The sequence below is a fragment of the Convolutriloba macropyga genome, chromosome 7 (genome assembly GCF_964194025.1).
Source record: "Convolutriloba macropyga chromosome 7, txConMacr16.3, whole genome shotgun sequence".
Lineage (NCBI taxonomy): Eukaryota > Metazoa > Xenacoelomorpha > Acoela > Convolutidae > Convolutriloba > Convolutriloba macropyga.
This window is the reverse complement of record NC_134474.1, coordinates 72,410,100-72,432,895: the sequence shown is the minus strand read 5'-3', so window position 1 is coordinate 72,432,895 and position 22,796 is coordinate 72,410,100. Positions and strand designations below refer to the sequence as shown.

Below are 22,796 nucleotides of genomic sequence, written 5' to 3'. Positions count from 1 at the left end.
AGTAATTCTCCCAGGGGCTGGTTGGTTTGATTTCTTTTTCTGCCTCTTCAAAGTTTCTCTGGTCGTTGTCAGAAGCTTTTGTTTTCTTTCGCTGGGATTTTGAAGCAACTTCTTTGTCCGACTCATATTCCAAAAATTGCAGTCTCTCTTCAGATGATAAATTTAGAAACTTTTTGGCGTATGTGTTACAATTCAAATGCGAACCAATATCGAGATGCGTTAATACACTGAATTGTTCGAGAGATAGTTTGCAAGTGGTTTGCTGTAGATTGTAAAGAAACGTAGCAGCAAGAACAGAATCTGATTCCTCTATTATGTCCAGTATTGTATTCGCTCTTTCAAACTTTATCCCCTTCAAGATTCTAATATCATTCAGCACTCCTTTTTTGATAGTCGATGTGTTGTCTGTCGTAAATGATTTCGCCATAGACTCGTTTATTGTACTTCTATCATCCACTGAAGCGTCAGTTTGTTGTTCTGCATCATGTTGCGAGGCAGAAGGAGCTGATGGTGACTTGTTTCTCTGGAGAAGTGATATCTGCTTGGCTGGATTGTGAATATTTTTGTTGCTGAGTAATTGAGAGACATGAGGTTGTTCTCTTGTATACATCTGTTTAGGTATTAACACAAACTCTTCAGTATGCATTTTGTTCTAGATATTCAATGCAGGGTAATGTTATGAGTTGAATGAGATTGTTGCCCGAGGGAGATCGAATTATTTTTAACCGTTCAGTTTTCCCTATTTTCCTGTTCGAAAGTTGACGCAGTTTTTTCAAATTTTTTTTAGTTCTTTTTTATTGACTGGAACAACTCCAGAGAGTACGTTCATCACACAGTCACTCAGAAACCAAATGAAGTCGCCGTCTTTAAGTAACTCGGATTCAATGTTGGAGTTCTTGTTTGTGCTATTTGCCCATTGCTTGAGCATAAGCAAATGTTTCCTTTTCATTCGTAATTGGTGTAACAACGGCTTCCTCCGAAGGAATGTAAAAAATTGAAGGATTAGGTCCAATAATTTGTGACGCAAATCGTAAACCCTGACTGGTTTTGGGATCGAGATCAATAATAAAATGTCCAAAGGGCTCCGCAGTTGCTAGTTTGTATGCTTCTTTTATCAGTTGGAGACAATTCAACTGTTTTCCAAGATATTCAATTTGTTGAATGTCACGAAGCGAATTGAATAATATTATGTGTGTTGTATTCAGATCAATGGTTCTGGACCATTTGCTTTGATGGAACAAATTATGCTTGACGTATATAACATGTAATTTGCGATGACGTCCTGAGGTAGCTATTTTTACAAATTCTTTATCGTTGAAGATTTCTTCACATGAATCGTCATAGATAAGCAGACAATGTGATAGATTTTTTGTTATATCAAAGCCTGAGTATTTTAGAAACTCAATCCCTGGTATAACTTGTTGCATATCTTTGAAAAGTGGTTGGAACTCTTTGTTAAAATATTAAATTTTCTCAAAACGTGGATAAAAGGTCGAACCTTTTAGCATCCGAAACAAGAGTTCTGTTTTACCACAACCATTTGGTCCTACATTAGACATGAATACCCTGTCATGTGTAAGAATAAATTTGTTCATAGTTTGGGATTAGGTAAAATGTAACCAACTAAACTCGATAAGAGAGCAATCCAAATTGATTTCTCTTCACAGCTTTCTGATAATAGAAAGAGCATAGAGAAGCAAAGAATGATCATTAAGACAATGATACTAACTTGAAGAAAAAATATTACTTCGGACCTTGGCACTGTTGAATTTGAACAACAACGCCATGGGGGCTTCTCCTTGTTGTTCACATCAAAGACTAAATTACTGATACCGGCGTCAGCCTCGTCTCTTTGATTCATTGGAGAAAAATAATTAATTGAAAAGTGAATTGAAACAAGGATCAAATAAAATGTTAAATTTTTGAGTTATTTACTGGGCAACTGTTTCATGTACCAGAACTCAAACAAATTGAAACCTTTAATATGACTTTTTATCTCTAGTTTATAACAAACGGTTGATGAGTCATTTTCCTCGAACGATGGTTGATTGAAGACTTTTTCAACTTCGGGGTGCTCCAAGACATATAATCGCAACTCATTCGGCATCTCATTAAGTGATATCTCACGTTCTGGTGGTGTTTTTTTCAATCTAAACTGATGAACTTTTTTGTCCACCCATTGCTTCCAACGTGGGATTCGCTGCTCTTTGGGGTACTGCATAGGCTTCTGGTTTGTTTGGTTCATAGCCATAAATGAACTGATTCCGATGTTCTCGAGCTCTCTGTTTATTTTTTATGTACAGTTGGAAGTGATAGAAATTATCTATCACGGGCAGGAAAGCCCTAAAGCTGTCTAGCTCGTCGGGAGAAAGAGTAATGGTTGCAAAATAACGCTTTGCTGCTGCACTATAAAGCGAGTTGTAACGCGGTTGTTGTGCTGTGTTTGGCTTGTTGTTGAGATAGTTCGCTCGGTTCTGTTGATCACTTGAAAAATTATTCTGTATTGGTGGAGAAGGATCCTGAACTCTGTTGAATATTACAATCGGCTGATCGTCAAGTGGAGTCAAGCAAGTGAATATCTTCAAGTTGTCTGACAGATAAGTTGTTAAAGTTGCTGTGTCTTCTCTGTGCATCACTTTGTGTCCACTGTGAAAATATTCTTGCTTTACGTTCCGCGCAGTGGTTTGATAATTGATCGTTTATTGAACGAAAGTTTGAATGATGACAACAGGAGGGAACTTGTTCTTCTGATATTATCTCTGAGATTCGGGGGCAATTTAGATCTTCCAGATTATAAACAGTTTTTTGTAAAAGCTTACTGAGGAGCTCACACTTTTCAATGCCTTTGGCAAAAAAGTTTTTCCGTGTGAATCGGAAACTGAAACTCAGACAGATTGTTTTCAAATCACAGTAAGGTATATCACCTTCGTCCCAATCAAGACCGTGTAGGTTATTGGTCAGCCAAATAACAGTTTGTCTATCGTGTGCGGGTAAATCAGCGAATTTAAGCGGCGGTTTGAAAAATATTGTATCGTTGTAACTGGAACACAAACTGAGTTCTTTAATAATAAATCCAAGTGACTTGAGGTTGAAACCTTCGAGATCGAGGACAATAATATTTGTGGTTTTGCTGCCAAAATTTTCTAACATTCCAATTCACGAAACAATTGTGAATGAAAAATTTTCACTGATAGAATGAATAATATTCCTGTCAGGTGTCCAAAAAGACAATTGTTTACTGGTGAGTAACGGAAAGCGTAAACATATCCAGGGCCTTCGTTTCGGCAATCTTTTATAAATCCAGCGGCGTCATGCAGTGCAGCATGAAGTCGTAGCACTTTGCTCCGTTTCAATAAAGGATCTAGTCTTGAATTATCAATTCCAATGAAACCACCATAGGGTCTAAATTTAAGTGCTATTTCTCCGTCAACTTCTGGATCTAACAAATAACAAGCAGCTACGAAATATAATTGTCGATAAGATATGTGTGTAAAATTCATGTTACCTCTGTGATAAAACTTTCTCATGAATGAGCTTGATGTCTTTTGTTCCTATTGTGTTCATTATTTACTGTTTACTGAACGTGAGCGTTTAGAGTTTTTGTTTATAAATCTTTCAATTCTGATTGGTTGTCAACTTGAATAATAAATCAAGCACTCCGATTGGTCAATTTATTTTGGAAAGTTTTGTGACCCTGAACATGTTTGGGCACGATCCGATGACTCTCTACTCAATATATCATTAATGATTTTATACATCTACTAACAAGTAAGTTATTATTTGTTTTGTTTTTGTCCCATTTATGTGTACATTTATGGACATAAGTGATTATAACCATAATTGTACACATAATTACGTGAAAAACTATTTCCTTGTACAACTCTGGTTTTTTTATCAATGTGTATATTTATGTATGTATGTGTATGAATGAATGTATGTATGTATATATGTATGCGTGTATGTATGTACGTATATATGTATGTATGAATGTATGTATTTATGTATGTATGTATGCATATATGTATGTAAGAATGCATGCTTTGTGGTGTATGTTTGTGGTAATTGTAATTGGCTGCTGTTTAGCTGAGTGTTTGGGGTGTGGTGGTAAGATGAATATTGTTGTTTATCACACCAAACGTGTTTCACAACTTCTCATATTGATTAAAAGTGAAATAGCGTTGAAAATTTTTGGACCCCATTTTCATAACATTTCACATTGATTAAAGCCAAAAAATTGACAAAAATTTTTTAGACCCCATTTTGCAAAAATTTTTACAAGTTATTGTCCCCCTATGGGACCAAAATTTCGAAAAACGTGTTTCAGACAACTTTTTTCACTCACAAAACATGTTTCACAACATTTCACATTGATTAAAGCCAAAAAATCAAGGAAAATTTTTTAGGCCCCATTTTTCAAAAAATTTTACAAGTTATTGTCCCCCTATGGGACCAAAGTTTCATTTTTCGAAAAAAGTGTTCCCGACAACTTTTTTCACTCACAAAACATGTTTCACAATATTCCACATTGATTAAAGCCAAAAAATCGACAAAAAATTTTTAGACCCCATTTTTCAAAAAAAAAATTACAAGTTATTGTCCACCTATGGAACAAAAACTTCATTTTTCGAAATCAGTGTTTCCGACATTTTTTTTCACTCACAAAACATGTTTCACAATATTTCACATTGATTAAAGCCAAAAAATCAAGAAAATTTTTAAGGCGCCATTTTTCAAAAAATTTTATAAGTTATTGTCCCCCGATGGGACAAAAAATTCAATTTTCGAAAAAGGTGTTTCCGACTACTTTTTTTTTACTCACAGAACATGTTTCAAACTAGTTCACATCTTTTAGAGACAAAAACATCAAATTTTTGTGAAATACAATTTTTTTTCAGAAAAAAAATAGGAGCTGATCAGAACCACAACGGGGGGGGGGACATTATGTATTAAGATAGGGAATGCAGAAATTGTCCCCTAGGGGGGCACTTAGGGGGATATTTAACGCAAATTCGCAGTAAATGTCCCCCTAAGTGCCCCCCTAGGGGGACATTTTCTGCATTCCCTATCTTAATACAATGTCCCCCCCGGTGTGGTTCTAGTCAGCTTTTTATACTACTTCCCAGGGCCTCTGCTGCCGGAAAAAATCAAAAACATGAAATTGCAAATATTTTGAAAAATGGCTTAAATTCGTGATATTAAAATCTAATGCACCGGGGCTGATGGGGGGCAATAGCGCGGTGGGGGGGTGGGTCAACAGTGGTGATGTCTTCAACCTCTAAGAACCGCCCTTCACTCCATAAGAATAAGTATAAGTCTCCAAAGAGTTTAAGCTGAAACAGAGCTGAAAGGCTCTAAGAGCACTTAATGCCCGCTGGGCGCTACCTGTTTATCCCGTTTTTGAGGACGAAAAGTCAAAAGCGTCAGACGAAAAATCGGTCAAGCGAAAAATCGCATAAAAGAGACCGACATGACTAATATAATTGCTACAAACTTTGATTGAGCAATTAAACATTTTTCGTACGATGAGCACACCAAACATTATAATTATGCAAACACAACCAAACGATTGTTCCATTAAATATATCATCGTTAAAAACAATTTCCCTTCTTTCAAATTCAAGTAAGTTATCAGTTTTCGGTCGAAAAAATGTCAATTTTTTTACAATTTAAATGGCTTTGGTAAGCCATGACAGTCTTGAGTAGTGATTAAATCAAATATTTACGCATTCATAACATTCAGAAGAATTTATGAAAATGATCATAGCGCTTATTACATATTAGTTGCCATGCCTTATCATTAGCAGCCTTCATTGTACAGTAGTCCCCTACATAGACTTCGAAAAGGTTTCGAGTGGCTTGAATATTGGTATTAAGTCAATTAGAGAACGAGTTAACATAATTATAGAATCTATAACAGAATTCAGAGCGGCATCAACGAAATTGTTGTTTTGAGGTGTCAGGTAACACAGAAAAAACAGCCGGAATATTCTGGAAGCGTTTTGAAAACCAAATGAGTTACGCCCTAGCCAAACACACATAAGACGAATTAGTTATTTGGAAAAAAGAGAAAAGCAAAATTTGATATTTTACAGACAAATATCAGATTGCGACAAAAAATATTCTCAATAGACTCTGCGATACAGTTAGTTTTCCGTCAATGAATGACGACGACCACAAGGTTTACAAAACGAAACAAATTATACATAAAGTTTTTCCGAGAAAAAGTCACTAAGCAAAACAGGGTCTTTCCCATTATAGCCACCGGCTTAGTGGTCATATCACGTATTGCCTCCAACAATGGTAATTCTACCATAATTGCTTAGATTTCATATTTTGATTTTATGTAGAAATCATACAATTTATGTCCTGTTTATATTAGTTGCACTCTAATAATCTTCAATTATAGTGACATTTACCCAGTTGAGCCTATCTTTCAAAAAAGTTCGCAGCAATCTCTTTGCGAATTAAAAAATTCAATTTTGAGAGCAAAGTTACGTGCGCCCAAAAATTTATTGACGGCAAAGAAAACACTCGCTGAGGAAGAGAAAAAAAGACAACACGCACGCTCTCAAGTACAAATTTCCTGAGAGACTGAACAAAATGTGGACTCGAAGTCAGCGTGACGTCACAATATATCAAATATCCCGACGATACAAAAACAAACCAGAAACAGTTAAACAAAAACTCCGTTCAGATATCGCTATCACCGCTAGAAAAAGCGACCTCACAAAAAGTTTTAAAATAATCAACTCAATTTAGTAAAAAGGCAGCCATCTAACATTCAAGTATCACCTTTTAGTGTCAACAGTCAAAGACAAAAAACTAAGCAAACCAATAAACAAGAAAACCTATTTCGAAAAGCAGAAAATAAGTTAAAGAATTATTTAAACAAAACAAAAAAAGAGACCAAAATGACTCAAATTATTAATTTTCCTCTACAAAACTTAACATTTAGATCAACCAAATAAAAGAGGACAACAGCTCCAAAACAAACTCAGCCAGAATATTTCCATTATGAAGTATAAACAGGTATACGAAAAATTAAATAAGGAAAAAGTTTTTATAAGCGTCTACAATGCAGCAATAACCAAGATAGCCCCAATCAGCATCTTAATCAAATAATTGATTCAGATGGTAAAATAAGCTTTCAAACTTCTTTGTTTAAGTATTGGTTATTATAATTGCCAAACAACAACTTCATCCAAAAATTGATAACCCTTAAAAAGTGCTTTAAAAAACCCGCATAAAATTAAAGATTTCACTTGTAAACGCAAACTAGCGCTTTCAAACTCCCATTTCCCGCAACTACTATTCAACCTCATAAGGAAATGAACTAATTATTATTCGCCTGCGGCATTGACGCTTACACCTCAGTTCAGGGCAGCTCAACCAATTGATAAGAAATACAGTCGGAATACTCTGAAATCGACTGCAACGAAAAGTTTTGACGTCTCATCGATGTTTTACCAGAGCCCCCTAGATACCGTATATATTAAATCAATGACCGCTCACGTGACACATTACATGGGTCAATAGTAAGAGAAAATGGCAAAAAGGATAGACCTTGTGTTTTCTTGAAAGCAGAACCCAAGGAACAATTCTCAATAAAGCGTCGAACAAGAAAAATATCCTAACAGCAGAAAATGAAAAAAACTTTATCAACAAGAACAAATCAAAATTTAAATCACTGCAGACTGTAAAAACGAACAGGAATACAAAAGTAGCTTAAAAGTGCTCAAGTCTCCAAGATAAAAATTACAAAATTAGGTCAAATTGCTTCTAAAAGTCCATTTTCGAATGAGAAGTTAAGAGTTGAAATAAGCATTTAGAAGCATAAGCCGACCAATTTCGGATGAATTGATTCCAAACGGTGGACGTGCGTTCCTTAATTTGAGGGGGTGTATCTTAGAAATGTTTTACGGGGGCAAAAATCCAACCCCACAGGTGTTCGCACCCGTGACCTCCAGATTGGCAGTCTAACATCTTAATCACTCAACTAAAATGGCTTTGATTTCCTTCCGGCCACAATCACTTTTAGCAACCAACTTTATTTCAGAGCGAGAGCACCTTAGATCACTCAAAGAACTAAAGTGTAAAAAATCATTCAGGAAATCAGACAATGTTCTAGAACAAAAGCGGAAACTGTCCAGCAAAAATTTTGCATTATTTAAGGCAGACAAGTTAACAATGATTTCTTCAAACTTCGTTCGAGCGCAATTACTAACCATGCTAAGTCAGACATCACAGTCGATTAAAAATATCCAGCAGTTACGTAAAAAAAATTATGTATCAATATTTCAAGCTCGGTCTTTGTTACCACTTTTTGAGTTGTAAAAAAGACCGAGCTTGAAATATTGGTACATTTAACAATTTTTTTTCATAACTGCTGGATATTTTTAATCAACTGTGATGTCTGACTTAGCATGGTTAGTAATTGCGTTCGAACGAAATTTGATTCGTTTTTATAAGCGTCTACAATGCAGCAATAACCACGATAGCCCCAATCAGCATCTTAATCAAATAATTGATTCAGATGGTAAAATAAGCTTTCAAACTTCTTTGTTTAAGTATTGGTTATTATAATTGCTAAACAACAACTTCATCCAAAAATTGATAACGCTTAAAAAGTGCTTTAAAAAACCCGCATAAAATTAAAGATTTCACTTGTAAACGCAAACTAGCGCTTTCAAACTCCCATTTCCCGCAACTACTATTCAACCTCATAAGGAAATGAACTAATTATTATTCGCCTGCGGCATTGACGCTTACACCTCACTTCAGGGCAGCTCAACCAATTGATAAGAAATATAGTCGAAATACTCTGTAATCGACTGCAACGAAAAGTTTCGACGTCTCATCGATGTTTTACCAGAGCCCCCTAGATACCGTATGTATTAAATCAATGACCGCTCACGTGACACATTACATGGGTCAATAGTAAGAGAAAATGGCAAAAAAGGAAAGACCTTGTGTTTTCTTGAAAGCAGAACCCAAGGAACAGTTCTCAATAAAGCGTCGAACAAAAAAATATCCTGACAGCAGAAAATGAAAAAAACTTTATCAACAAGAACAAATCAAAATTTAAATCACTGCAGACTGTAAAAACGAACACGAATACAAAAGTAGCTTAAAAGTGCTCAAGTCTCCAAGATAAAAATTACAAAATTAGGTCAAATTGCTTCTAAAAGTCCATTTTCGAATGAGAAGTTAAGAGTTGAAATAAGCATTTAGAAGCATAAGCCGACCAATTTCGGATGAATTGATTCCAAACGGTGGACGTGCGTTCCTTAATTTGAGGGGGTGTATCTTAGAAATGTTTTACGGGGGCAAAAATCCAACCCCACAGGTGTTCGCACCCGTGACCTCCAGATTGGCAGTCTAACATCTTAATCACTCAACTAAAATGGCTTTGATTTCCTTCCGGTCACAATCACTTTTAGCAACCAACTTTATTTCAGAGCGAGAGCACCTTAGATCACTCAAAGAACTTAAGTGTAAAAATTCATTCAGGAAATCAGACAATGTTCTAGAACAAAAGCGGAAACTGTCCAGCAAAAATTTTGCATTATTTAAGGCACACAAGTTAACAATGATTGCTTCAAACTTCGTTCGAGCGCAATTACTAACCATGCTGAGTCAAACATCACAGTCGATTAAAAATATCCAGCAGTTACGTAAAAAAATTATGTATCAATATTTCAAGCTCGGTCTTTGTTACCACTTTTTGAGTGGTAACAAAGACCGAGCTTGAAATATTGGTACATTCAACATTTTTTTTTTCATAACTGCTGGATATTTTTAATCAACTGTGATGTCTGACTTAGCATGGTTAGTAATTGCGTTCGAACGAAATTTGAAGCAATTATTGTTAACTTGTGTGTCTTATTTAATGCAAAATTTTTGCTTGACAGTTTTCGCTTTTGTTCTAGAACATTGTCTGATTTCCTGAATGAATTTTTACACTTTAGTTCTTTGAGTGATCTAAGGTGCTCTCGCTCTGAAATAAAGTTGGTTGCCAGAAGTGACTGTGACCAGAAGGAAATCAAAGCCATTTTAGCTGAGTGATTAAGATGTTGGACTGCCAATCTGGATACCTGCCAGCTTGTATCTACTTACACGGATGCCTGCTTCCTTCCAGAAGTGGCGAACAGTTTGGCTAACAGCTGTGCATTCATCTCGTCATCTTGATTCTCCTGCAGAATTGAGAACTCTTAGAACAATAGAACTCATCTCCCCTTTATTTAAGTTATTCAATGCTTACCTTAAGTTCAGCAAAGACATCCTTGTCAGAAGGATCGTTCGAAAGGGCAGCATTAGAAAAGATAGTACAGAGGTTCTTTTCACTCAACATTATGTTTCTGAAGTCAGTTTAATTCCTTGAACTTTCATTTGCCCAGTTCAACAGGGTACAGGCAACTCTAGGTCAACTTGCCAAATTCAAAGTATATACAGGACTTTCGCCTGACGCAAAATTGAATGCGCAAAAGAAAAGTCCAAAAAAGAGTAAATTTTAGAATATTAAATTTGAATTTTGATACAAAATTACATTTAAAAGACTTCGCAAACAAGCATCAAAGTATTAAATAGTTATCATACATCGTCAGCATTTTAACACCGTATTCAATTTTCATCATACCACAATCCAGTCCAAAATTAAACATAGAAGGGGACATCAGTTAACATGTTCGAATCGAATTAACAAGCAATAATAATTAGAGCACATTTGTTGATGTTTAGATTAATCTGATCTCACTTCGGTTGTCTTTTTTGTGACCGCTTTCTCGCTGAGTGCTATAATTGCATTGCATTTAGAGCCTCAATGGCACCCTCAAGGTCTGTTAGCTCCTTTTCCAGTTCTTGAATCTGAAAAAAAATGATAATTTCAATTTTTGTTAAAATTACCCAGGGAGTAAGCTACCCTGCAAACTATTGTTGTGAACATTACTCAACGCCGTGTACATTAAAATTTAAAGTCTATAGGAACCTCTTTAATATTATCCACAAAAGACCATTTTTGAATGCCTGGCGTTAGTATCCAGTTGACACTGTTTTTTAAAAACATATTTTAAGCATTGGTTCGGATCATAAAATTCCCAACCTTTTCTGTATTTTTCAGTCGTATTGTCTCTGGAACCTTCGTTTCGTAATCTGGCATTTTGGTCTGTTCTTGCAACTTGCTGAGTGACGTCGATTTCGTTTCCTTCTTATTGGCCAACTTGCCAAGTTCTTTGTCCTTGTCGATTATGTCCTGTATTAAAACCCAATGCATTAGATAGAAACAAGATGCATGTCAAATATTATGCCTAAAAAATCGCTGTTCAAATTTTAGTAAGAATTTATTTTTTTCATGTTTGAGGCACTCAAAAACCTAAGCAAACATTTGAATGACCATTGGACAAGGTCCTTATACTAAAACTGCTCACAGACAACATCATTTACTTCTTACCCGTGTTCATGCCTCACGGACTGACTATACAAGATAAAACGATGATGAGGAGATAAAAAATGATCAGGAAGGCAATTAATTGATTATCTAAAATTAAAACCACTTATAATTAACCAGATGGTGGAAATCGCCCCGTACTGAAACGATAAATGAACTTACAGCTAGGACTATGTTGACTTTGCAAAATGGCAACACACACACTGCACAGCCTTTGGGCACCTCCACATCTGACGACTCGAGAAGAGTGAGTTTACAACCAGAGAGAGTTGTAATGAAGTCAGAAAATTCTATCACACATTGCTTCTTTTCATCGCTCACTTCACTCAGGTGCACTGAAACAATGTTTCGTATTAAAGCACGCAACAGTAATCTAAAAGCAGTTCATGTCTCCCCCATCATAGCCCCCTCCCAACTTTATGGCGATATTACCTATAGCCCTCGTGCCCTATTACAGTTAATATACCATAACGAGGGGCTATAATTTTTCTTTTGGGGGGGGGGGGGGCAAGACCCAATAGTTCGTAAAAAATAAAAACCCTAGCTTAGGTGATCAATTAAAATCTCCAAATTTTATATCATTTTCTTTTCGAACTGCATGTGTGTTCAATGAAAACTCTGTTTTATCATAGGAAAGACAGCTGAGACGAAAGGCTCTCAAACAACAGGCGTGGATCGATGATTATTTAGCCTGCTTTAGCTTTTGGGTAGTTGATTGTTGAATGTCTTCGCTTTATAAGGAGGGCGATAACTTTACTAAGGGGCTTCAAAGAATCTTATTAAATAGCACTACAATAATTCAAATTCAGAAAGGAAACAAATTTTGAGGCAGCTGTTGGATCCTTTTCCAGGCCATATTTCGAGACAAAAGAGGCGATAAATTCGGTCAAAATTCAGATCACACTAGAACACTACTGGCTAATGTCGGAAGAATTGGTCTCAGACGCCTGACTGATAGGCTAGTTTAAGCTAACAGCTAGCCTCACTGAGAGATGATGGCAAAATTATGAGTAATTTCACTGAAAAATCTCACAAACATTCAAAACAAAGAGATGAAAAACGAGAGAAAGTAAATAAAAACTTAAATCGGGGTGTCTTTAAAAGTGTGAGTTTCGAGAGTTTAACAATTAAGCCTTGAAAAAACATGAAATTATGTTTAAAAAACACTGACAATTGACAGTTCTCTGAATTTAACCAACAAGAAAACAGAACATCTAATAAGGATAAGCCATCACTAATTTACTCTTCAGAAATATTTCTGAAAAAGCGACAACTTTAGTTAAATCGAAATTAAATTTTGTTTTTACAAAGAAAAATAGAAAGGATTGCATTAATAGACAGCTAACTAATCTAAAAATAACCTAGTGTCTATATAAAATTATCCCCATTATGTGAAAATGATTTTCGGAAACGATTACTTTTGTCAAAAAACGAACAAATGTCTCTGTTTTTTAGGGGTAGTCTTTATTCCAATTCTAATTAGATGGATTTAGGACTATTCCTGAAATTGACTGTTCTTATAACTACAGTGGTTTAATTTCCGTGCAATTTTTTGCCTCTGATAAAAAGGATTATACCTTTGAAATAATACAACGTTACCGAAGAAGTAATATAACCGACCGACTAACGTCGAACGAATTGCTCTCAAACGACCGGCGAGCGGTTGGCTTCGTCAGTTGCTAGTCACGGTTTATTGGGGGTAGCTTTAGTTTTATTGGGGCGTGAGGTGAGGGTAATAGATGATGACATCACGCAACATAACAGCAGCTGAAGTGAGGCATCAACAAGAGAAAAAGATTACGGCAGAGTAAGGAAAGAGAGAGAGAGAGAGAGAGAGAGAGAGAGAGAGATAGAGTGTACGAGATAAAGAACAAGAACGAAAAGAAACCCCAACCGACAGAGAGAAAGAGTTAGAAATATTTTCCACGATGAGATTCGACTCCGCAACTTCTAGTTTTATAGCCTTTTTAGTAATTAATCAAATGAAAAGACATAAAATCATATAAAATCACATAAAAGTAAGATAAAAATAAGATAAAATTGAGAAATATAGGCTCATTTTACACTTCGGACGCATTGTTAGGCTCTCACAATTACTGTGGTATCAATTTCAGGATGTTACATGTGAAGAGAGCGTAAATTAAAAATTGTTTTCACAGAAAACCAAAGTAAACAAAAAAGCTGGGCCATATTGAAGAAAAACGGCTAAAAATGTTTATTTATATTCACCATTACGTCAAACACAGCCGGCAGATCGCCGGAAAATATAAATTAAAATAACTAAATGAACTAACACAACTAAAACGACCACCAGTTCTTTAATAGACTACCAGACTTTTTGATTAGATTCGGACTGTCATTTTTTGTGAGAAACATACGCTCTATAAGCAAAAAGGCCTAATGGAGCTTTTTAAAAATTAATATACAAAGTCAACTCAAGGCTCATGAATCAATACTCAAGAATTCGGGCATAAATGTTTGGCACTACTTAGATGCACACTATTGACCTTTAACTAGTAAATGTTCATAAAATTTAAAGTGCATTAAGCGAGTTCAGAAGTCATTTTTTGATTGAGATGAGTCACCCAATTGACCTAAAAGCAAAACAAATAACGTCACGCACACGCAAAGCAGTAGAAATCACTGAAATTGCAAAAGTGGATTCCAAGAAGTCAGGTCTCAAGAACCATTGACGGGGAGGACGAATTAAAAGTAGCAGGCAGATTGCTGGAATAGCTGCAAACGAATAGAACTGTGTGCCGTATAATAGAGACAGACCTGAACTGAAAATCGACGCCGCTCAAAAAGCTAGGTAAAAAACATTCAGCGATAAATTAATAAAACTTGTAAAATCCATCACACAGAACTTATTAGGGACCTTTACTGTACATATGAGTTCCTTTGACTTAAGTTAAACTTAAGTTTTAAAGTGCAAAAGTCATTTTATTGAGTGAGGTAATTCACATCGATTTAATCTCAAAATCTAATCACGCAAAAAAAAAATTGGCTAAGGAGAGTGAGAAATGACGTAACGCGCGCAAACGTCGTTATTGATAGGAAGAACTCATTCAGAAAATTTGACTTTTTCAGCTTTGCTGTGTGAACAAATGTAAAACGAAAAAGAGCGTCAGACGACAAAAAACATAACAGGACAAATCCTGACGTACAATTCAAAGAATTTTTAATGACTAAAAACTAGACGTAGAACGGACTATGAATAGATTGGACAAACCATTTAAAAAATCCGATCCAAAAAATTGAAAAAAACAGTGAAAAAATCAAAGTGAAACGGACTATGAATAGATTGGAAAAACCATTTAAAAAAATCCGATCCAAAAATTGAAAAAACAGTGAAAAAATCAAAGTGAAATTGCCGCATGTGAACAAAAAACCACTAGCGAGAAAGCGAATTTTTGTTCAAACACCGTTTTCTCTATTAAAAGGACTTTGAGCAGAATGGCAGAAGAGTGAAACTAGCCTAGAGAAGATTTCACGCAAAATGTTGAAAAAGCGGCAAAATGGGTAAAGCGAAAAAAAGTTCGACGAAGTAAAAAAAACATAGCAGGACAAGTCCTGACGCACAATTCAAAGAATTTTCATAGACTACTGAAAAGAAAACTACACCTAGAACGGACAATGAATGGATTGGGAAAACCAATTAGAAAAAAATCGAAAACAGTAGAAATCAAAGTGAAATTGTCGCATGTGAACAAAAAACCACTAGCGAGAAAACGAATTTTTCGTTTTCTCGCTCTACTTTAAATTTAGAGCAAAAAATTTTACGCCACACAACCACTCGCTTTTTCGCTCTATTTCCTCTTTCGGCGTGACCAAAATCACCACTCCAATTTGACTTCAAAAATCATGAAAATGTGTGAAAAGATCTTAAAAAAAGACAGCGGCCCAATTTGACTTGTAAAAAACCACGAGCACCGCAATATAGCTCCGCTCAGCTTAAAGCTTCGCAGCCATAAAAAACATAACCGACTAAACGTCGGAAAAATTGCTCTTGAACGACTAGTGGGGAGCTCTAAAAAATTGCAGCATGCTTCAGTCGGGGGGGGGGGGTGCATAAAATGGGACTAAAAAGTTCTATAGTGGGCTTCAAATAACCACATTAGAGTTTAACATATACCACTATTAAGATTTAAAGTAAAAAATGACACCAGTTTCGGCGCACTTTTCATTTGACTTTTAGTATTAAATTGCCGCCAATTGAGTTCAGCTGCTTGAAATTGTGATTGAGAGAGAATTTTAGATCACCCGAAATATAAAAGTCAAGGGCGTAAAAGTCACTCCAAAAGTCAAAATTATCAAGCGAAAATTTTGCATAAAAAAGACACACACGTTTACAATAATTGCTATGAACTACGTTCAAGAGCAATTAAAAACCACGATATCCCCAAAAAAACCGCGATCGCTTTGCGGCTATTCAAAAGACTTTTTGAAGTACAAAAGTTCCGCTGAGGGCAGAACATGATAAAAAAACTTATAAACTTCTCTTATACACTTATGCTTCGCGTCCATAAATCCATTGACGCATTTTATGTGACTTCTAGAGCCAAACTGCAACCACTTGAATTCAGCTACCTGACGCTGGGAATGCAAGAGGAGGTTGAATCATGCAAAAAGGAAGAGGCGAATTCTGACAAAATTTACTCGAAAAGTCAAAGGGTTAAACAAAAATTTGGCATAAAAACGACACGGCTACAATAATTACTTCAAACTTCGATCGCGAGCAATTATAAAATTAAAGGCCAAGCTCTTTTTTTCAACAATACACATATACACACGAAAATAAAGCTAACGCAACGTGCTCTCCCTCTACGATAAAAAAGGTTTAGACGATTGAAACCAAGAAATACCATGAAATAACCAAGAAGTCCTGCGGTTAGAATTCCTAGTTACAAACCCATTGACCCGGATTCTATTTCCAATACGCTTAAACATGTGCCCTCATTAACCGGCTCGCAATGAGAAAACCTAATTGAACTTATTGTGAGGATCAATGATATGAAGCATACCAAAATAAAATTACTCTTCTCTTGATAGACCAGGAGCTGGAATCTTGACCAAAAGTTGTGAGATTCAGAATCCAGTTGCAATCTTTGCTGGGAAATATTAAAAAATTTGATCAAGTGACAAGACTTAAGGTGTGATAGTTATATTGCCCTCATTTCCTTTCTTCAATCTGTACAACAACAACTTGTTCATTATAGTGGCTCAAAATGGTACCATATTAACTATATTTATTAACAATTTATCAAAGAACATGTGAAACAAAACGGTGACAATACATCCGCAAAGACACATGAAGTTATGCCGATCTCTCACCATCTAATTTGAGCTGTTTTGACACTTCGTAGTTGGCTCTGGTGCCTCTGATCTGACGAATGATGCTGAATGCACTATCCTCTGACTCCTCACACGCTGCGCTGCGTAATTTCTCGAACTGAAATAGAAGCCAAATGCTTAGATCCAATAATCAGAGAAGAACAACATATGAAGTTACGATAGCAATGATCACCTTTTACAAGTTCTCTAGCTGGTAGCAACTCACCACAATCAATATATGAAAAACTTTCATTTCATCATTCAAATGAATTTATTTTCAAGTAATTAAGCAATGCCATTTCAAAATCGTTGAGGCATATTACTGACTAATAGCTTCCAAACGTATTGGCAACCAGGATTCTAAGTGCCGACACTTCTGATCAAATAAACGGTCCTTTTTCGAGTAATTAACCTGTGGGTTTTGAGGATACTGTGACACATGAATACTTGTTTGTTTTTGTTCACTCGAAGATGTGCCTATCCTGGGTAACCTCTGCCACAGCTCCTCAGTAATGAAAGGCATAAATGGAGCCATGAGACGAAGAGAGGTGTCGAGGCAGAGGTATAGAGCCGCCCTACAACTCGTTGCCTCCTTTGCATCTGAAGATGATGATCTCAAAATGGGTTTCACGTGCTCCTAAAACCAAAACACTGTGAATGCTATTTTTATTGATACCCGGTCTTTAAATACCTTGAGTTTTTATATACCATGAAAACAAGCACACCTCAGGTAGACCAGTAACAAGGAAATTCGAAACATGCCGTGAGATTGCCGGAAACTAGCCGCCATTAGAGAAAATTGACGATAGCCTTATTTTTTCTAAGTGACAAAAGTGTTCTAATTTGGTCCACAGTTCCAATAGATTTGATAAATATGGTGAATTCGGCCTCTAAATTGAGGACAATAAGCTTAATGCTAATATCAGATTGCAGTATACTCTAAAAGATTTTAAAAAATTACTGCAATAAGTCTTTGCACAAATCGCCCGGGCTATATTATGGTATCCTTTTCATTTCGAAAATGCTTTTTGACCTGACCTGTATTTGCGTAAATTTTCCGAATTAATTCCAAATTTCAGTCAGTTGAAACAGTGAGTGAGGTTACACAAAAAGAAAAAAAAACTAGTTTAAACTACTTAAAAAACAAAAGGACAAGTCCTGAATTGCAATCCAAACAAAAATCGAGAAGAAAATCCCTGACGTCACCAGTAGCCTCATTGAAATTTTTGACCCAAACATAACTGAGTAACGTCGGGCGAACTGCTCTCAAACGACCGGCGACCAGTTGGCTTAGGCAAAGACTTTTCGGAGAAATGGCCAAATTCATGGCTAAGTTGCCTTAAAAACAATTTCCTTCGTGCATAGACCTACAGAAAAACTCATCTGGAGGCTAGCAGAAACGCCGATAAAAAATAACTAACGACATTTCTAAATAAAAAATTAGCAACAATAAAACAAAAAATCTTGAAACTATCATCTTCAGAAATCATGTCAAAAAACCAACTCAATAGCCTATCTCCAAGCTTTTAAAAGATTTCCTTCCGCCATAAAAGAGAAAAAACATGCAAAACGACAAGAATTTTAACAGTTTGCTGTCAAATCAGCTAATCGGCAGGCTGACAAATACGTGGTTCGGCACATTAAATACAAACAGCATGAATGCCAAAAATGTTCATAACTTTGAAAAAAAATTATAAAGATCATAGAAAGCTACAAGTCAATATAAGCAAAAATAAATCTAATAAACCATCTTCATGATTTTAAAAAGTTTCGTTCACAGCTGATATTAAAATTAAAAATGTTGGAAAAAGTGAAATACGATTTAAAATAACTTAAAAATTTGGTGTTAACGGCGGCATAAACAGTCGATATAGGTTTAAAAACAAACATAAAAGCACGCTTCTTATAGCAGCTGATCTATAAAAATTGTGACCGACCTTCATTGAAAAGAGTTTCTACAAAAATAAGGCAACTTGACGAAAACGGAGAAATTGCTAGACTCTAGACTACAAAAAAATTGAAGAACTTTTCACCTTAAGTTTAGGCTTTAGCGCACTAACACATGAGATCCAGCGAAGGTACACTGATCAAACTTGATGCGAACTGAGCTTATACGGGTTTGAAAATCATCGAAAAATATTTGAAAAATCATACGAAAAACTTCATTAAACGCCATTTTTTCTGAACAACAAACCAGAAATATACGAAAGAAATTATCAGAGCTGAACAAAAATATTCCCAGATTAAACTTTGATTAAAAAAATTCTGGAGCTAAATAACACAAAGCTGATTCTCAGTGACCTAAACAACGAGAAAGACTAAGCAGATTGGCCTTAACACTTGTTTTCACGCGACTTTATATGCTGTGAAAAAAAGAACTGCATAAATTAACCTTTGAGAGCCTGGAGACGGCTATCAAAAAGGGCTGAATTTAATTGGAGATAAACAGATAACAGTTCATTTTTATTTATAGCACATAATTAATACAAATATTGCGGGTGCGAGACCAGTTAAGTAGCTATTCTGGTTGCAATGGATTCTATAATATGATAACATAGCCGGCAGATTACCGGAATAGCCGCAAAAAAGTAGACTTGCGTGCCGTACAGATAGACCCAGATACAGATATAAGTTGAAAAATTTACCGACGCCGCCCAAAAAGCTCTGTAAAAAAACCTGCAGCTATAAATTAATCAAGCTTGTTAAAACTCATTGGACCTTTATTAACACATGAGTTCACATAACCTTAAACTAATTAACTAATTCAAAGTAAACTTAAGTTTTAAAGTACAAAAGTCATTTTATTGAGTGAGGTAAGTCATGCATGATCAAAATCTAATCACGCAAATGACAAAAAAATTTTTGAGTGAGAAATGACGTCACGCGCGCAAATGCCGCTAATGAGAGGAAGAAGTAACTCAGAAAATTTGACATTTTCAGCTTCGCTGTGTGAACAAAGCTAAAACGAAAAAAATTGTCAGACGATGAAACAAAAAACATTGCCGGTAGAAAGACTCGAAGGGTCGTGCGTTAAAACTTATCTAAACCTACCTATTTCTGAAATATGAAAAAAGAGCAATATCAGAGGGGGAAACCGTTTTTTAATGAAAAATGTGGGTAGGTAGGTGGGGATGTGGTAATTGAGATGGGGGTAGGTGTCTGTGTGTGTGGGGGGGGGGGTAGGTTAGATAAGGAAGGACTTATATGGGATCAAAAATTTTTCAAAATGACCTTGAATATTACCATCGGTTCTTAGCTACTATACACCTAAACCTAAGCTATTTTATTCAGAGTCCATTGTTGGAAAACAGAAACGTTCTAAAACAGAAGTCAATGTTCAAAAACAAAAGTCAAATTTCAAATCAAGACCAGCTAAGAAAACATAACCGAATAAAGTCGGGCGATTTGCTCCTTAACGACCGGAGAGCAGTTGGCTTTGTCAGTAGCTAGCCAAAGTTTAGTGAGGCTAGATTTCGCTCAATTGAAAGGGCGTGAGGTGAGGGTTATAGATAATGATATCACGCCACATTACAGCAGCTAAGTTCGGCTTCAACAAAAGGATTAAGGAGAGAGAGAGAGATAGTGTGCGAGATAAAACGTGAACGAGAAAGAGAAGGAAAGACGCCCCAACCAACAGAGAGGGCAAGGAATATTTTCCATGATCAGATTCGACTCTGCGACTTGCAACTTCGAAATTTTTTAGTAATTAAATAAAAGAAAAAACAGAACAAAATTCACAAAAGTTTCCAGACTTGCCACTTAAAAAAATGTTCAAAACCATTTTTTGTCTTTGGAGTTCTGTCATTTAACACATCAGCAAGTATTGAAAAGTTTTGTCAGCCATCAATGATTTAAACTCAGAAAGGAAAAAAGTATTTAACATTTTAAAAACAATAGCAAATTTTGACAAAACCTCGCTAAAATTCTTAATATTAATATCTTCAGAACCATTTCATTGTCTCAAACTATCCAGTATCCTATTCCAAGCCTTATATAGTTTCACTGGCTCATAAAGAGTCAATTAAATATTGATATCCATTCCATTAATCCTACAAACTATGCAGCAGCTTTTTATCAACACTCGGACGAGGTCCTGGGCCCCTGGTGCCATAAAAAAATAAATAATCAAAAATATTCAAAAATATTCAAAAAACTTGAAAAGAGCATATTTTTAAAAAATTCTCAAGTTCTTGAAAATATAATCTTAAAAACATTCTATTCCATCTAGAAAATGTGCGGTAACCCATTATCAAACCCTAGAGGAGGTTCCTTGGCTCTTGAGGCTAGAGAAACCTAAAACATAACGAAATATTTCAAAAAACTTTAAAAAATGCAAGTTTTATTAGAAAAACTGCAGAAAATTGTAATATTAAAAAGATGACAACTATTCCATAGCCAAAAACAAATTTTTCATTAATTTATTATCGAACCATTAAGGAAGTTTTCTGTACCTGAGACAGAAAAATCTGAATAATGACAATAAACGTCAAATAAATTGAAATTTCCAAGTTTTGTAAAAATGCTAAAGATCGAGACGTTACATCTAGAAACTACACAGTAACTTATTATCAAACCGTAGATGAGCTTCCGTGGCTCTTAGGGATGGGGAAGCCTGAATAATTTCAAAAACTTGAAAAAAATGCAAGCTTTATCAAAAAACTAGTAAAAAAAATTTGTAATGTGATATTAAAAAGTTGAAAACTATTCCATGAATAAATTTTCTCAGTAACTTATTATCAAAACAACAAACCTACAGGAGGTTTTTTGGCCCCTGAGTGTGGAAAAATTTGAATAATGACAATAAATGTCAAAAAAAATTCAAAAAAATGCAAGTTTTGTCCAAAAAAATGCTAAAACTCGTGATGTTTAAATCTTGAAAAACATTCCGTTACATCTCGAAACTATATGGTAACTTATTATCAAAACCTAGATGATGTTCATTGGCTTAAGGGGCTCGTGAAACCTAAAAAATGACAAAAATTTTCAAAAAGCTCAAGAATTGTGAAAATTAGTATAAATTTGGGTGTTTGGATTACCAAAACATATAGCTCTCAAAAAGGTCATAAAAAGTACTTATGTCTTGCAAAAGACCTTTATCAACTTTAGCCAGCCTCAATTTTAGACTGGTCCGACCAGAAAGACGAAAAAATCAAAAATTTTGGGCTCAAACACTCCCTAAAAATGACCTTTTAACCTTAAACTATGGCCTTCCCGGTAGCTTCATCAAACTAAGCACTTGAAGGACTACTAAACGCTCCCAAGGGCATCTGATGAAACTTAATGCCTACTGGGCGCTACCTGTTTATCCCAATTTTAAGGACGAAAAGCCGAAAACGTCAGACAAAAAATCGGTACAGCGAAAAATCGCATTAAAAAAAGACCAACTGGACTAATATAATAGCCACAAACTTCGTTTGAGAGCAATTAGACATAACAGGACATGCCCTGAAATAAAACCCGAAGAGTCGAATGCAAAAGGTAAAACTACTGCATCTAACCAGCGTATCAATTAACATTGGCAGCTAAAAAGGCCAACAGTCCAAAAAAAGGAGGAACAAAATGAACAAAAATAAAATCTTTGCTCTAACTCCTGAAGCTTTTACCTTATAAGACAATATTCATCCCTTTCAAAATAAAAATCAATCCACTCACAAGTCTTGAAGGGGGTTAATTGGCCACTAAAGATTGAAAAACTTAAGACAGAAAAACAAGGAAAAACGCGAAAATTGCAAATTTTTTTCTTTTAAGTCTCTAAAATTTGCAAAAACTATGTTCAGACCAGAAAACATTTTTGTTGCCTGCCTCTCGGATCCCTCTAGTAAACCATCAGCAGAACTCTTGAAAATTCAATCGGCAATTGAAGATCGTGAAACTCGGTAACTGTCAAAAATTCCAAAAAATTGGAAAATATTTTATTAACAAATTGCTAAAATTGACAATAAGAATACCTTTAGACCCATTTAATCTCTTTATAAATTATCGAGTAACTAAAGTTCAAGCCTAGAAAAATTTTCACTGG

The 22,796-nt window shown here is 35.4% G+C and overlaps 2 protein-coding genes across 2 annotated transcripts in view; both read right to left on the bottom strand.

Moving 5' to 3' along the window:
• The window catches only part of LOC142343309 (tRNA (32-2'-O)-methyltransferase regulator THADA-like), a 160,072-nt gene extending 149,694 nt beyond the window's left edge, over nucleotides 1-10,378 (bottom strand). The window contains exons 1-2 of the mRNA XM_075395137.1: nucleotides 10,262-10,378; nucleotides 10,117-10,193 (exon numbers count right to left, since the gene is read on the bottom strand). Of these exons, the coding sequence (XP_075251252.1) occupies nucleotides 10,117-10,193; nucleotides 10,262-10,351 (167 nt within the window). The 5' untranslated portion in view covers nucleotides 10,352-10,378. The remainder of the gene's footprint in view (nucleotides 1-10,116; nucleotides 10,194-10,261) is intronic.
• A 126-nt stretch (nucleotides 10,379-10,504) lies between these two features.
• Nucleotides 10,505-22,796, bottom strand: part of LOC142343306 (valine--tRNA ligase-like) — a 61,090-nt gene continuing 48,798 nt past the window's right edge. Inside the window, exons 17-21 of the mRNA XM_075395132.1 lie at nucleotides 17,190-17,414; nucleotides 16,778-16,895; nucleotides 11,606-11,778; nucleotides 11,099-11,248; nucleotides 10,505-10,863 (exon numbers count right to left, since the gene is read on the bottom strand). Coding sequence (XP_075251247.1) covers nucleotides 10,792-10,863; nucleotides 11,099-11,248; nucleotides 11,606-11,778; nucleotides 16,778-16,895; nucleotides 17,190-17,414 — 738 coding nt within the window. The 3' untranslated portion in view covers nucleotides 10,505-10,791. The remainder of the gene's footprint in view (nucleotides 10,864-11,098; nucleotides 11,249-11,605; nucleotides 11,779-16,777; nucleotides 16,896-17,189; nucleotides 17,415-22,796) is intronic.